Here is a 14,065-nt window from a genome sequence, read left to right on the forward strand (position 1 = left end):
ATTATTATTATTATTATTATTATTATTATTATTATTATTATTATTATTATTATTATTATTATTATTATTATTTTGTGTGTGAGTGTTGTTCCATTCATGCAGGCCCGTGTTTTCCCCACGAGTGAAATCGAGCACTTATCTATTTATATTTATCTTCTTTTTCTGAGCCGTGGTTTGTACATGTGTGTCACCTCATCGTGAGCAAGAAAAACTTTGGGAAATCAATTTAGTCAAAATCCTCAACACGGAGCCAGTGTCACAATTTTCGCTAAGTGAAGCTTTATTTGTCAATATTCACTGCTGTTTTGTTAAATAGCGCATGCGTCTAAGAGAATATGTACACAGGTGCGGTCTAAAGAACGCAATCAGACAATGAAACGGGTAACGAAAGTTAACCCTACCGCATGGTGCGTATTCACAGCTTCTCTTTCAACGGCGAAGCTTTCTTTCATAGCGGCGCGTGTGAGTTTTTTTTTTTTTTTGCCCCTGTTTTCGAGACGACAATTTCATCCTTTGGGGAAAACCAACGAAGTAATTGTTTTGTATATCGATAAGTATTTTGCATGCGACAATCACACCTCTCACAGATATTCACTTTATGCGCCTGTTGTTCTTTCTTGCAGGAAGATCCCAAACAGACCCGACGGAACTACTTCCGCAAACCTATATTTAAGGTAAAGGCGTAAATTTTAGTGTTCTATAATATGTACTCTCCCCTAAGACTTTTCTATCTCCTTGGCCGGCAGTGAAATGTTTACCGTTGAGCTGAATGTACAAGCAATGTGACTCATCATTTCCACTTGTGGTGTGCATGCTTTCTTTCTTCAATGCTGCATGTCCATATGTGACGCACTCTCTGTGCACTTTGAATTAACCATATATTTTTTCATCACGTCGTGTTTCATTGTTACTTAATAACTTGGTTTCAACATACAATGTGGAAACAGTCTTTTGTCATTTTAAAGGAAAAGCGGCGTACAAAAAGACAGAGACAAAGAAGAGAACCACACACAGCGCTGCACAGCGCTTTTTGTGCGCCGCTTTTCTTTTAATATGAATATACACCAACTCGCCCAATTTTCTATTCTTTTTTCATTACTTCATTTAAAGGGGCCCTGAAACACTTCTTTAGTAACCATGGAATTAATTCACTCTAAAAGCGTACTGCTTCACAAGTTGAACGCCGCAAAAATTTTAGGAATCCGTCTTTTACGAGCGGAGTTGCAACGATGTGTCACACGCTGCAATCGATTTCTCTCTTCTCTTGTTCCGACAAAAGCGCTGGAAGCTAAGTAGGGAGGGATGGGAGGAGAAAAAAAAAAACAACGTCATGCGCGCCTCGTGACCTTAAGCACTTTTTTTATTTTTTTTTCTTCGTATACACGGCCTTTTCAGTGCGATCGCACGCGCGCGCGTGGACAAGTGACGGCTTTTCACGGCAATCTCTGTAGCAACCAAGCGCGCCATGTTCAAATCAGCCAATGGCTGACAGATGGGCAATCTACGTGTGATTTTTGAGCGTCTGCCGTCGTTTGTCGAGGGGAGAAAAAGCAATTTTTAGCTGACTTTGATAATGTATTGTGAATTCCAGGCCTTGTGCAGCGCTATAACAGTTGGCTCGCAAGTTTTTGGGCGCTACTACAGATCGGCAGCGTTTTCTGACCATACTCGAAAAGTGTTGCAGGGCCCCTTTAAATAGTTTTTTTTAGCCGTCCTCTGTCGATCGACAATACTACGGCATTCAACCTAGTAGTAATGAGAAAAGAAATGGTTTCTTTCATGGGTTCGTTTTGCGTTTATATTATTCACGCATATTGTCACTTTTGTGCTGTGTGTCTAACTCGCTAATTAGTGGCATAGCAAACCAATCATTCAATGTTAAATGCAAAACATTTTTTGCGTACTGCAAGCACTTTTTACATCTATCTATCTATCTATCTATCTATCTATCTATCTATCTATCTATCTATCTATCTATCTATCTATCTATCTATCTATCTATCTATCTATCTATCTATCTATCTATCTATCTATCTAGCTAGCTAGCTAGCTAGCTAGCCGCCAGCGTTTGGGTGCTCTCATGATCACCTCCTTAACTTGGGGTACAAGAAAATTAGTATGGGGAGGGGGGGGGGTGAGATGGTTTGTCGAAAACAACTCACTGGTCATGACATGAATAATGTCACAATCCCATCGCGTATGTTGTCAAACACTTTCCGCCAGATAGTAGCACATACGCGCGAGCAGGTATGTGCCACTGGTATGCGGGTATGTGCCACAGGTGATTGACGCTTCATTTCTACCCAGGAAAGGTGAGAACACACATGGGTAATTTAACGCTTGGGCGTAAAGGAAAACCTGCCATAGGCAGCGTTGACTGGATGAATGCAAACAATAAATGTCAGTGTCCCAGCAGAAATCGAACCCTAGCATTGTGCGTGGCAATGAAGTATTCTACCACAGAGGCACGCCCCGTCTCGGAAATGCTTTGTAAATATACCCGAATGTTAGTGTAACGTCAGTTGTGGTTGCAGTACTGACTATCCGCTTTTATAAGCATTACATATGTACTCCTCCGGTACAGCCGTTAAGTCGGGTTAATGTACATTGTAGTTAGGCACAATCCGCTGAAGTTGATTTGTGTAGCAGTGTCGAGGGCTACCACGTTCGCGCGCACCAGCGCAAACACCAGCGCTTCATATAAGCTTACCGCTTCTCAGAAACGGTAAGCTTATATGAATAGATATTATGTTATATTATATTATCAGATAATATAGATATTAGCAACACCAGGGGCTGCTAATATCTATGTTGTTGTTTTCATCGTTACGCAACTGTAAACAACTTCTAATATATATCATACGTGGCTTTTAACGTGTGTGTGTGCGTTGATGTGTACATACGTTTAGCGCCACCTCATAATCTCTCGCTCAATAATAAAAAAAAGAAACATTCACCTTCTCTCCGCATGCTTCGCATAATGCCGATTACCAAGGTACGTGGGATATGCCGAATATTTCGCACAGTTATCAAAGCACCTATTAGAGTTTGCGCATATGTAAAACAAAAGTGAAACAAAGAGGTGCATCTTGCGGACTAACTTTTGTGTAGCCCCCCCCCCTCCTTTTTTTTTCGATCATTCGCCTAACAAGTTGGGACCACCAGTATATTCTGTCGACGCAACTTCTTGCAGATGGACGTAGCTGCCCTGCTACCCTTAGACATCCTTTACTACCTTTACGGTGTCAACCCGCTGCTCAGGTTGCCTCGTATGCTCAAGGCGAGTACCCGTGAGCATTACATAGGCGCTAAAAACGCCGCTCACCTGTAGTGTGGCGATTTTGCAAAGTCTGATCGTACCAAGATGTCACTTTTTTTTTTCACGCAGATACAGACATTCTGGGAATTTTTCGACCGCATCGACGCTCTCGCCAAGTCGCCTTATGTCATTAGGCAAGTTTTCAATTTATTCACAAAAGTATACTCACAATAACGCGATGTGCCGGCATTGTTTCAGACGTGTCACTTTTGTTCTCAATCCTGGTGGTGTGAAACTGCTTAGTAATTTTTAGTCAGCAATAACAGAAAATGCTAAGTTATATAGTATTAAATTTCACACTTTAAGTTTGGATTGTCTACTTGTTTTAAATATTTTTGGCCGGAAAAAGTTTCGGAACAAATTGAGTGACTTTAGGTCTTGCCACATGCACAAACTTTCGATGTTGTCATGTGCGATTATTGCATAGATATTTGAGTGAGGGAGCAATATCTAAAAAATAATTTGTTACGTTTATCTTAATATCGGCCAACTCCGCAGTACCGTCGATATTTTTCTCATGCACAACCGCTGAAATAGGGTTAGCAAGATCTTAACCAAAAAAAAGAGCTGTTTTAATGACAAAAGTTTTTCATTGAGTAACAGGCTTTCTGAAATCATTTCAGGGTGTTGCGAACTCTTCTTTACATGATGTACCTGATCCACCTCAACACATGCGCCTACTATGCCATCTCCAAATATGAAGGCATCGGCTCCAATCAATTCGTTTTTCAAGGCGGAAACAAGACCGCGTGAGTGAACTTTATGCACCTTGCCTTAGTGCAAGGTAATGTAAAATATTCATAAAATTCATATTGTTTACATTCTTTCTTTACTTGTCACTTATCATCCGTCGAGCCTATATATAGTGGCCGAGCCCGGCGATAATGTGGTGAGATGATGATGAAAAACGACAAGGACGGAAAATGAAATGAACTGTTGCAAAATACGACCCCCGATGTGTAACGCCGGCTATATTCTGAATGTTTGGTGGCTGTTTCAGCATTATTTGCGCCGGTGGCGCGACCAGCAATGTTTATGAGTGGTTTATGAGCATGAAACAGGCGCCATAATCACGAAACGCTAACATCGGTTAAATTGATTGATTGATTGATTGACTTATTGATTGATTGATTGATTGATTGATTATTTAGGTCACGTATAGCTGGTCTAGTGGCTAAGGCACTCAGCTGCTGTCCCACAGGTCGCGGACTCGAATCCCGGCTGCGGTGGCTGCATTTTCGATGGAGGCGGATATGTTCTAGGCCCGTGTGCTCAGATTTGTGTGCACGTTAAAGAATCCCAGGTGGTCGAAATTTCCGGAGCCCTCCACTACGGCGTCTCTTATAATCATATGGTGGTTTTCGGACGTTAAACCCTACATATCAATCAATCCTTTCATTCACCTGGAAAACGGAAGTGTCCTGAAAGAAAGACAAGTGTATCGGCTTACCATGCTTTTTAGATTAGTGGTAAACAAACTTTTAAATCAATAAATGTTTATAAAGTCTGCGTGCGCATGGTAATTGTTGTGAAAATGTGTGAAACTGTTCGGCATACACAAATCTTAACAGTTCATTCAGGAGCATAGGCTCTGACATTCGTCCGGATGCAAAGCAAACTAAACAAATTAGTGAGAGAAATAAAAACATGAAGCAATTTATTCAAAATGCAAAAAAAATGTAGAGTGATTCAGCTATACGCAACTGAAAAGCTTTGTGGGGAAAAATATTTATATGAGAATTTCCAAACATCTGCTCACATAATCTTTGTCAATAAAGTTTGACCAAGCAATTGCATATGTAGTGATCAAACTTTTTTCTTCAAAAGCAAACACTTCAATAGGTTTAAAATAAGCCCACGTGGGTTATGTTCTTGAGGTCTTAAAAGTTGTTAAACCATATCCAGGGTTTGCGAAAAAGCAGACGGGTATATGATAGTATATGAGAAAGCATATGGCGACGGAACGCTCCCTGTTCAGTTTCTTCAGGTGAATTATTTCTTCCTTGCTGCCTCCATGTACCCAATTTTGGTCCTTGTGCATGTATACATGCGGTGCAGCAATTTCGTTTTTCTCAGTAGAGCAGGCTGTAATTAGGATCATCAAAGATAAAAAAAAGAGTGTTATATACTAAATTCAGCCATTTCCTAGACATTCCGCATTCGTCCAAGTCTATTTTTCGCACGCCATTTGACACTAGAGCACAAATCAGTGCGTCTTTAATGGTATTTGAATATGGTTGATGCTTATCCACACATTTAAGCATTGTTCTCTGACTGCGCTCGCGATAACATGACGAGAACAAGGTGGTCGAGGAGAGCGCGAGGGGCCACACCACCGGGAGAACGCAGAGCCGCCTTTTCATTCGCGTGTGCCTGAGTGAGGCTTGGATAAGCGCTGGAACGGACTACGCTTTTAGCGCAAACACTACACCGCCAATCACCACATCAGCCAGAACATGGTACGTAACATTCCTTACCTAACAACGTTGCGAAAAGATGCTAAGCTGACACGTGCAGGCAAAGCAAGTAATATGTGTGGCATGATAAGTTTCTCGATTGCAATTGAGCACTAATTTTAACAAAATAACGTCGTAAAATATACATAATAATGACTAGATTACCCAAATCTTGTATACGGGAGGCAACATTTGTCTGGGCACACAAAAGGAAAAACGCACAATGGCTGCAAAACAAAAATTTGCTTACCGAAATCAGCAGTTCTGTTGTGGGCGCTGGGAATATATGGTCATAGTAGTCGCATCGCATGCAATCCTCGGCATCGTCGACAAAAACACCGCCATGAATTGCTTGCAGTCACATTGGAGTTAATTGCACCCGCCACGTAACACGCCAGAATTGTATTTCTGCTAGACGGGCATTTTAAAATCATGCCGAGCACGCCTCAACACGTGTGCAATGAGCGCGTCATGTTCAGGTAGCGGCTGGCTTGAGACTGTGGTGTAACATATTTGCCGTATATGGGCTTCCTGAGAGACTTGTGGTGTAATGAGAGGGCACTGAGCGCAAGACAAGTGCTTTAATCACGAAGCGTGAACAGCCTCTGTAGCAGTTATTTCGATGAAACTCCATATTGTGCAATTTCATTCTGATTTCAGAAGGCAAAATTAGTCAATTGCTTATATTAACCCCCATAAGCTGAATTTCAATCATAAGAGCGTTCTTTTTAGCGCTTTATCGGAATAGTTTTTTGCAGCTCTCGCTGTTGGACGCTAACGTGTGCTTCTCTTCAGCGTGCATATATATATATATATATATATATATATATATATATATATATATATATATATATATATATATATATATATATATATATATATATATATATGTGCCTTGCCTACTTCTCCACTTTGTTGTTTAGTTCATATCTCTAGCCTCTTTCTCCAGTGGTTTTTCTGATGGAAAATATATCTGGTCCAACATAGGAGCTCGAGTACTCTATAAAAAAGTTGGCCACTTGGAGCTTTTGATCGCCTATCATAACTCACACACAACTATTCTTGCATTTCGCCGCCATGCGTGGAGCAGATAACTGGCGATCTATGAAAACAATAAAATTGGCAGCGCAAAAGAAAAGGGAACGCAGTAGAGGATGGTATGATTAGATCTTGTGAAGACATTTGAGTTTCAGTCGTGAGATGAAAACCAGCTGACGCAAGACCTTTAAGGAAAAGGCATTTCTCTAGCAGTTAACCATTCAATAAAATGGGAATGGTTGTGCTTGTTATTGCGCGGGGGGGGGGGGGGGGGTTAACGAATGGTCGTATGTAATGCCTAAATACACATAACGTCGAAGTCGAAAGACTAAAAAGACATTACTACTACTTAGCTGTAAATCAGGGAAACAATAGTATATTACGAATAACACCAGCCCCTATTGTAAAAAACGAAAACATGCACTTTATCAAATAGTTATGCCACGGCATGTTAAATAAGCAGCGACTAGTTACTGCACGTATGGATACTTTATAAACAAAGAATTTCAAACTCTACATCACGTTGAATCCCTTCGGATTAGATTTGTGCTGTCATTGTTCGTACCGGTAGTGAATCTCATGACAAAGTCAAGTGGAAAGTTTGTGATGTGCATAGCCGCCGTGAGTGGCAATGTTCCGACCCTGTGCGTGTTCCTGTCGCAGGTACGTGCGCTGCTTTTACTTCGCCTTCAAGACGGCCACGTCGATCGGGAAGAACGCGAAGCCTAGCAACGAGCTTGAGTACGCGTACATGACGCTCTCGTGGTTGCTGGGCGTCTTCCTGTTCGCCTTCCTGATCGGCCAGGTACGCGACATTGTGGCTACAGCCACGCAGGGCCGCACCCAGTGTCGACAGGCGGTCGACGCCTGCGTGCGCCACCTTCGCCGCCTTGGCCTGCCCGACGACCTACAGAGACGTGTTCGCCTTTGGCTAAACCACACCTGGGCACAGAAGAAGACCCTAGGTGAGAAAGAGTCGCCTATCTGAGAAATATAGGCTACCCACCTTTTTGCGAGGAGGAAAAAATCTCACCATATCCACGGAGTGAATGATGATCGGTGAGACGAAGCGTTCGTCAGTCCGTCCGTGCTTCCGTCCGTCCATTCGTTCTTGCTTTCGTCCATCCATGCGTCCGTCCTTGTGTCCGTCCATCCGTGTGACCATCGGTGCGTCCATCTGTCCGTCCATCTGCTCTTCCGTCTATCCGTTCGTTCTTCTGTCTGTCCATCCACCCGTCCGTACGTCTGTATGTGCGGCTGTATGTGCGTACGGCTGTATGTGCGGCTCTGTCTGTCTGTCTGTCTGTCTGTCTGTCCGTCCATCCATCCATCCGTCCATGCGTCCACCCCTCTGTCTGTCTGTTCGACCGTGCGTCCGTTGGTCCGTCCATCTAGTGAACACTCCAAGTACCGCCATCTCACATATTTTTATCGTGTATTCATCGTATACAAGTACCGCCATCCAGCGGACATTTTAAGTACCGCTCTCTCGGGTATGTGCCACCGGTGGTTAAAAACGATAACGGGAAGAATGGGTGACGCCATCAGGTGCTTCGCCCCTAAGCGTGCAGTGGGAGTACGGGAGTGGGTGTATGTAGAATATCATAGGTGAAATGGCGTACCGACACAGCAGTTGTACAGTTTGGCAGCAGTAGATGGAGGTGGGGGGAATATCGCGATGTGAGATTCTACTTTTACGGCCCAGAGTTTTTTTTTTGTTTTTTTGTAATGCAGCCTAGTGCGCGTGTTCTTCCGAACCGGAGAAATTATTTTGTTCACGTACCCGCCACAACGGTCTCGTAGGTATGGTTCTCGACTACTAATCCGGAGCTCATGGGATCGAATCCTGGCCGTGGCGGCCGCATTTCCGATTAGTTCCAGAGCCCTCCACTACGGCGTCTCTCATAATAATATCTTGGTTTTAACACGACAGCAATAAAGAGCTCGTTTCGCAAAAATTCCGGTGTCGGCATCGCCGTTGGCGCAGTCGTTGTCTTGCCATAGGCAGAAGGCGCGCCTTCCGCAACTCAAGCGGCTGCGGCCGCACAGATGTTCCAGATGTTCGCCGGTGTTGTAGAGCGTCCGGTCGTTGTAATGGATACATCGTGCCTTTCTTAAATTTACATATAGGCCAAGCGAGAAGGTTTTCTGGGGTAATGTTTCAGTTGTGAGTATCATATTTCGAGCTTGATGAAAACTGTATGCCGGAACACATGCATATGTCGATAGCTCTCAAGCTGTATTCACATATCTCACGGTCATTCTTTTTTTTTTCTAACGGGTTTCTTAAGGACCAAAATGTTCGAAGCACTTCGTGGTGTGCTGTTGAACATTTGTTTAATTATATAATGGGATGACGGGTACCAAAAATACAGTGATCACATATGTTAGACACACTTGTCGAATGGTTACAACTGGACTGGACTGGAACCCTTAAGTTCACCGACTGGGCTAGATACGTTTTTAAAACACCTGCAATGTCCATTGTACACATCCTTGTGCTTGTTGATACCACTGCTAAGCGAGTAGGAAAATAACACACCGGTGACTATTCGCTGAAATTAAATAGGCGTCTCCGTCATTTCGTTTTTGATTACTGGCAGTGGCGTAGCCAGAATAGCTCACAGTGCACGACACGGAAGAAGTGAGTGGACTGCAAGCTATTGTGCATTTTCACCAACTAGTCCGGTGAGAAACTTTGCGTAGCCAAAAATTTCTTTTTTTTTTGGGGGGGGGGGATTTTATTTTCGGGAGGGGCACCTCCTTTAAATCACCATTTTTCGCTCTCTATGCTACGGCGAAGAAAAAAATTCGGGAAAACAGAGGGATGGGGGAGAGGTGGGGGACGGGCCCCATGTGCCAATCCCTGGCCCCTGCTTCTTAGTTGCGTTAATTAGAAACTTAACTCGCTACCACGAGGGTAGTTAACATTATTTGGGCAACACATGGAGACCTGTCTTTTTCTTACAATTGTGCCTTTTATTTTGTTATGTGAAGTGCAGCGAGCAAAAAAATTGCCCGCAGCTTCCCTCGGGGGAACACTGAGGAGGATGCGGAGCATATAACGGGGTGTTAAAGTGCGACTTACTTGGGTCGATGGCTAAATTGGTTAACGTGGTTGTGAAATGGGGTGTTAAATTGCGACTTACTTGGGTCGATGGCTAAATTGGTTAACGTGGTTGTAGGAGGGGGTGTTAAATGAGTGAACACGTACGCACGTATGCGAAAGGGCGGCGCTGGTCGAAGGGACGTCGATCATTGTGTTTGTGGATTCGTTGGAATTCATTTCACCGCGACCTTGGACGTCGACGCGCCGTACAAACCAACCGACGAGCGGCAACTGAGCGAGCGAGCGCCGACCTTGAGTATATATACAGCGCGACGGCGCATGCACTGTCAGCTGTCGAATGTTCGAGAAGGGGGAGAAGCGCAACGGCGCATGCGCGCGCGTCAGCTGCCGATGTTCTCGAAGCGCGACGGCGCATGCGCGCGCGTCAGCTGCCGATGTTCTCGAAGCGTGACGGCGCATGCGCGCTACATTATACAGCTAGCGAATGTTCGTGAAGAGGAGAAGCGCACGCGGTGTGTAGAGGAGGAAGGGTGCACAGATGGTGGAGGAGTGAAGCGCGCGTGGTGTGTAGAGGAGGAAGGGATGCACAGATGGTGGAAGAAGGCGGAGGAAGCTTGCGGACGGCGCCGCACTACAAGCCTCGAGTATTAGATGCTCCGCATCTAAAACCAGTGTTCGAACTATGCAATGTTTGTCGTGCAACAATCTGCAAAGAGGGGGATCATAACCGCGGGCTACCCGCGCCGTTCTTTGTATTCAACTTAAAGATGGGAAAGTTGCATCGACTACATGGCAGCTCTCACAAAAAAAAATAATGGTTCGTGTTTCCAAAGGGGAGCTAAAACAGCTCCGGAAGAAGATTCTACCCCAGATAAATTGTAGTGCACTAAAAGAGTAAGGCTTTATCCTCAAGCTAAAATAAAAGAGATTAAGAATCAAAAGCCTATTTTCTGAGAGTGTGTTTGGGGGGGGAGGGGGGAAAGGCTCACTGCAGCTTTTTCTCATACATACATCATTTTTTTTTCGATGAGCATAACCTTTTGCTCATGTGAAGCATGGGACACCTACTTTTTGTATTCTACGCAAAAAAGTGGCCGAAATCTACTTATGCATAAGATTCCGTCACACGAAGAAGAAAATAAATGAGAAAATAAATGCCGAGAATATGAGCTCAGCTCTCACGAGTAGGCTTCTGTTTAAAAACCAGCGTTACATACCCTTCGTCGGTGTGCATGCTTGCAAGGAAAACGCTTAGAGAAACAGAATAAGGTCGACTGTATTCTTGTTTCCATTTGACTTCTTAATCTTAAAAGTTTACCAGTTAATACCCTCCATAAACGTTAAAAACCACGGTGGAAAGAAGCGGTGAGCGCGCTTTAGCTACCGTAACTTACCTATGGCAAGATGGCCGCCACGGCTTCACTGCGCACTATTGGTATGTATAGGCGGCCTCCACTCCAGCAAGATATATTTAAACCTCCTTGGCGGCAACGCCACTTGTTCCGCGTGCCGCCTATAGACAGAAAAGAATTAGGGGCCTTTTTACTTTTTTCAAGAACCACGCATTCATTGTTTGGCGCGGCGTTGTTGCAAGCGTTTGACATCGCGAGCTAACTCGGCGGCGTGGTTCGCCGAATCCATCAGCCACCACCGCTTGCATTCCCATTCACGATTTAGCGTAGCTTGGAAAGTTGCCGGATCATCGGTACGTATAGTTGCTGCCGGCACTCGGCCTCCTGGGCCTGTTTTTGTGCCAGGACTGCACCATCGGCACGGCAAATGCGGGCTATAACTGTCAGCACTCTCCTTGAGTTGTCCGTGGCATACCCATGAGGAAGGTTTCGGGAGAACCTGATGCGCGCGCGCTCGGCGCCATGACTGCGACAAGACAGACGACGTCACTCACAACGCAGCCAACGGCGCGCGTGTTTTGGTACGACGCTGAGAATGACGTAACTGATATGACAGCCAATGGACATTGCTCGTGACACCACTGCAGCCCGGGCAGTTTTTCGTTTCTCCTAGTCATATACAGCCTTCGCTGTAAGAATTATGGCTCTCAGTGAGGATCGAACCCGAGATGTGCGCGTGGCAAGCAAGTGTTCTACTAAATCGGCACGCGTCTGCTTGGAAATATGGTGAAAATAACTTTCTCTGCTCGGAAGTGCAGGTAAAGTAAATTGAATGCTTTACAAAGACAGTCGTCCTGTATACATGCTTCACAATGCAACATGTAATATCGCAGTAATAATGCGTGGTCCAAGCGTACATTGTTATCGGGCGTCAAAACATGCGATTACCATGACATCATAGTTTAAAGCGCACCACCCACTACAATAGTCACACACGTTACTGCACTTTTTCTGTTAAGGCCACGTAGTGGGTGCATAGCAAGTTCGAAAAAAAAATCACGCGCACAATTGTTCGTGGTTTAAAGCATGCTACCTCCTACACAGAATGCGGCCATATGCGAAAGTTTCACTGACACAAACCATTTTGAACTCAGTATGCACTGCAGGGACAAGAGATTGCTATCGCGATCAACTCTTAAGAGCGAAGCTTAAGATTCCCCGATTTTTGGGCCTGCAGCAATCATTATATGGCGTGTTCACGTTTTTCTTTTTTTAATGTGAGGCTTTCAGTACGCTATATGTAAAGCTCATCTCTGTATCTTGACTTACATTGGCAAACAGTGCTCACGGGCTCCACAATTGTAATTGTAATGAAGAAGTGCACCTTGCAGAACTTCGGAGCTTACAGGGCGCACTGAAATGTAACGCAAGCTTAATGTAATCTCGTCTTTCGTGCCGCAAATTTATCACGATATTGACGTAACTAGTTTGATTTGATAAATATGCAACAAAATAAAATCGGAAAGTGGTATTGTCAGTGTCAGATGCCATCTCCAAGCATATATTTTACGGTGCTTGATTGCGTAGAGCTCAACCTTGTAAGAAGGGAGCGTGTCATGCGTGATCCTCCACGCGCTGGTAGACCATCGCGAACGAACGACCTCCAAAAGACCAATATGCTTGGCGAATGAGTTCGAGAGAAAAAAAAACCTGCTAAGTAAAAGCTTAGCTCCATAAATTGTTTCACTTATATTGCTTTCACTTATATTGTTCCACATAAACTGTTTCACTTAGATGTTTCACTTATATTGCGTTGCGAATATATTGGTAATGTTTTTGCCTGAGCGCTTGCGTAATTTTAATAAAACCGTTTCAAAGACGCTTTGAGGGTGACATCTGACTTGGCCCACAAAAGACGGGTGTTAGAGGCACTGCTTCTTTCAGAGTTAAATTCTTCATGGCAAGTTCTTGTCTTACTTTTGACGCTGGTTTTGCGAATTTGGGTTCTCATTGAAGTTGTGAAACGCAGTCAATAAATTAAAAACATTTCACCCTGTTCTCTTTTGAGCGCAGACGAGAACTCCATCTTGGCCACGCTCCCTAGAAAAATGAAGACCGACATCGCCATAAGCGTCCACTACAACACACTGGCCAAGGTTCAGTTTTTCCAGGTTTGTGCGGCTGTTCCAGTGAAGAATTTCTGTTGCCCTTAGCCGAAAACTTCCTTATATGTTGTCTCTCTTTTTTTTCTAACTTGCGCAGGATTGCGAGCGGTCAATGCTGCGAGATCTAGTGCTGAAATTGCAGTCAGTTCTCTTCCTTCCTGGTGATTACATCTGCCGAAAGGTGTGCCCTTGGATCCCCTCCGCCCCCTCGTGCTGATATGCTCTCGTCCTCTTTATTTATTTATTTGCACAGCTTTATTTCAACGACTACTTCTTTTTTATTATTAACAGGGAGAAATCGGTGTGGAAATGTACATCGTCAATAAAGGAGTCATTCACGTCATCGGAGGAGAAAACAACAATGTTGTGCTTGCAAAGCTCACTGAAGGCAGCGTGTTCGGAGAAGTGAGGTACGAGAATAGCAGAGCTCAATCGGCATGCTTCGGTATTGTGTCAGTGTGCGCTGCGCCACAAAAGAGTCGGGAAAGCATCGCTATATCCCACAGTGCCTTCTTGCTTAAAGCCTAAAGTCAGTGCGAGAGACGCATCAAATAGGTGAAATTCTGTGGAATAGGCATCAATCTTTCTTTTTTTGTAGTCCGGCTTCAATAATGCAAGAGTAATGTAACAGTCTATATTTTCACGCTATAGCCTACGGTCAGTTG

General features: G+C 44.1%; 1 protein-coding gene across 1 annotated transcript in view; it reads left to right on the top strand.

Annotated features, from left to right (window-relative positions):
• Positions 1 to 14,065, top strand: part of CngB (Cyclic nucleotide-gated ion channel subunit B) — a 78,055-nt gene that overhangs the window by 46,784 nt on the left and 17,206 nt on the right. Inside the window, exons 8-15 of the mRNA XM_075878139.1 lie at positions 624 to 674; positions 3,194 to 3,280; positions 3,389 to 3,453; positions 3,943 to 4,068; positions 7,477 to 7,778; positions 13,309 to 13,406; positions 13,498 to 13,581; positions 13,692 to 13,810. Coding sequence (XP_075734254.1) covers positions 624 to 674; positions 3,194 to 3,280; positions 3,389 to 3,453; positions 3,943 to 4,068; positions 7,477 to 7,778; positions 13,309 to 13,406; positions 13,498 to 13,581; positions 13,692 to 13,810 — 932 coding nt within the window. The remainder of the gene's footprint in view (positions 1 to 623; positions 675 to 3,193; positions 3,281 to 3,388; positions 3,454 to 3,942; positions 4,069 to 7,476; positions 7,779 to 13,308; positions 13,407 to 13,497; positions 13,582 to 13,691; positions 13,811 to 14,065) is intronic.

This window comes from Rhipicephalus microplus, chromosome X (assembly GCF_043290135.1).
Source record: "Rhipicephalus microplus isolate Deutch F79 chromosome X, USDA_Rmic, whole genome shotgun sequence".
Taxonomy (NCBI): Eukaryota; Metazoa; Arthropoda; class Arachnida; order Ixodida; family Ixodidae; genus Rhipicephalus; species Rhipicephalus microplus.